At 37.7% G+C, this 2,166-nt stretch overlaps 1 protein-coding gene across 1 annotated transcript; it reads left to right on the plus strand.

Annotated features, from left to right (window-relative positions):
* The first annotated feature begins 771 nt into the window (after positions 1-771).
* Positions 772-1,812, plus strand: LOC120189761 (germin-like protein subfamily 1 member 13). The gene is made up of 2 exons (XM_039192961.1): positions 772-944; positions 1,070-1,812. Exons 1-2 carry the CDS (start codon positions 821-823, stop codon positions 1,621-1,623), a joined length of 678 nt encoding a protein of 225 aa, XP_039048892.1. The 5' UTR covers positions 772-820; the 3' UTR covers positions 1,624-1,812.
* The last annotated feature ends 354 nt before the right edge of the window (positions 1,813-2,166 follow it).

Here is a 2,166-nt window from a genome sequence, read left to right on the forward strand (position 1 = left end):
AACAAATTGATATGTATATAAGTAGTTTTCATTACTTCATTTTTGTTCTACTGCTTACACGTTGACTACAATCTTAATATCATTTTCCGAATCATGATGAGTCCTAATCTGACTTGATCAGGGTCATTTTCTCTATTAGATATTCGAGCGCTTTTTTATTAAAAGTTTTAGAGATGAGTTGAGATCAGTTGAATTTAGGTGAAACTCGAATTGTCTGAATATATTTGTTTGTTTAAAAAATAATTTTAATTATTTTTATGAAAGTTTCATGTTGTGGTCTACACGTTATATTTTAAATTTCTGATATGTGAATTGTTCATAAAGTGCTACCCTGGCCTTTTCTTTTATATCCAACATCCTCTATATGCATGCTTACATCAGTATAATCCTCGTGGAAATAGTCAATTCAGTCGTCTGTGTATTTGAACATTGCAAGAGGCTAATCAATTGGAGGTTATTTTTTTTTTCTCTTAAAGTCAATGGAGTAGTTAAATAGATAGAGGCGGCATTTAGTGTGTAAAACGACAGGTTCCATTGCTAAATACTTATGCATTGGAAGACTGAAACTCGATGAGGATCAAGCCACAGAGTAGTTGAGGAATGATTCATTTAGATTTCTTTAAAAACCAGTAATCACTACAGACTTGGTAAATCTTAACTATTTTCCTCTTTTAAAAATGGAATTATTAAAGAATGATAATGGACCTGTTCAGTTCCTGCACTCTATAAATTGGCATTCTCTCAAACCAGATTTCTCACCCCTCATAAAGCAACAAATCTTAGAAGAATTGAATCAAATTCAAGACTGCTGCTTACAGTAATGAAAGGTGATGGATTCGTTGTAGCGTTAGTCCTGTTGGCTTTGGCTTCCAAACTTGCCTCAGCATCAGATCCCAGCCCTCTTCAGGATTTCTGTGTAGCAGTTAATGATGCTAAAGATGGCGGTGTGTTCTTTAATGCTTTGTTTTCTTTGAACCTTCATCTTTGCAGTATATTTGCCTCGACTGATCGAGTTGAAGTGTCAAAACTAGTGAAGTATTAACACATTATTATTTTTGCATTTATGCAGTTTTTGTAAATGGCAAGTTGTGCAAGGACCCGAAGCTTGCCGTTGCAGAAGACTTCTTCCTTCCAGGGCTTAACATTCCAGGAAATACATCAAACCCAGTAGGATCCATGGTCACTCCAGCCAATGTTGAAAAAATACCAGGGCTGAACACTCTTGGCATTTCTCTCGTTCGAATCGACTATTCACCTTACGGCGGCCTAAACCCTCCTCACACCCACCCTCGTGCCACCGAAATTCTAGTCGTCGTGGAGGGCACTCTTTACGTCGGCTTCGTTACATCCAACCCGGAGAACCGTCTCTTCACAAAAGTCCTGTACCCCGGAGATGTCTTCGTGTTCCCGGTCGGCCTCATCCACTTCCAGTTCAACATAGGGCACACCAATGCAGTTGCCTTTGCTGGTCTCAGTAGCCAAAACCCAGGTGTTATCACCATTGCAAATGCAGTGTTCGGCTCAGACCCGGCAATCAATCCCGATGTTCTTGCCAAGGCCTTCCAGCTCGATAAGAATATCGTTAAGCAACTTCAGTCCCGGTTCTGGTGGGATAACAACTAGAGGAATAAATTTCTGAACCCCGTGAAACCTACATAGTAGGCTTGCTAATTATTTTCTGGATAATGTTGGACTTGTTTCTGTCGTTCAATTCTGTATTCCTAGTTGAAATATTGAGAAATAAACAAGTTTCTTCTGTACTTTCTTTTGAACGTATAATAATATGGTCCCTGGTAAGCAATTTGCAGTTAATTCTTTTGAAACAGGTTGGCCAACTTCTCTCGGAATCCTTTCATTTCAAAAGAAAAACGTATGATTAGTAAGAAATTGCGGTTAAAAAATATTAAGCTTTTTAGCTAAAAATTCTAAAAATTAAATAAAGTAAATTTAAGTTGGAAATTTAGATTAAGTATTTTTGAAATATTACTTGCAAAGCTGCCTTTGAAATACTCAAGGCTGCAAAGTGTCAGGCACCTGTTTTAGCATTGCCTAATTTCACTAAAGGGTTCTGTTTTATCTCAGGAAGGCAGACCAGTGGCCTATCTCAGCAAGGCCTTAGGACCTAAACAACTAGATCTGTCCATTTATGAAAAGGAGTATGAATAT

The sequence above is a fragment of the Hibiscus syriacus genome, unplaced genomic scaffold, assembly GCF_006381635.1.
Source record: "Hibiscus syriacus cultivar Baekdansim isolate YM2019G1 unplaced genomic scaffold, ASM638163v2 tig00116959_pilon, whole genome shotgun sequence".
Lineage (NCBI taxonomy): Eukaryota > Viridiplantae > Streptophyta > Magnoliopsida > Malvales > Malvaceae > Hibiscus > Hibiscus syriacus.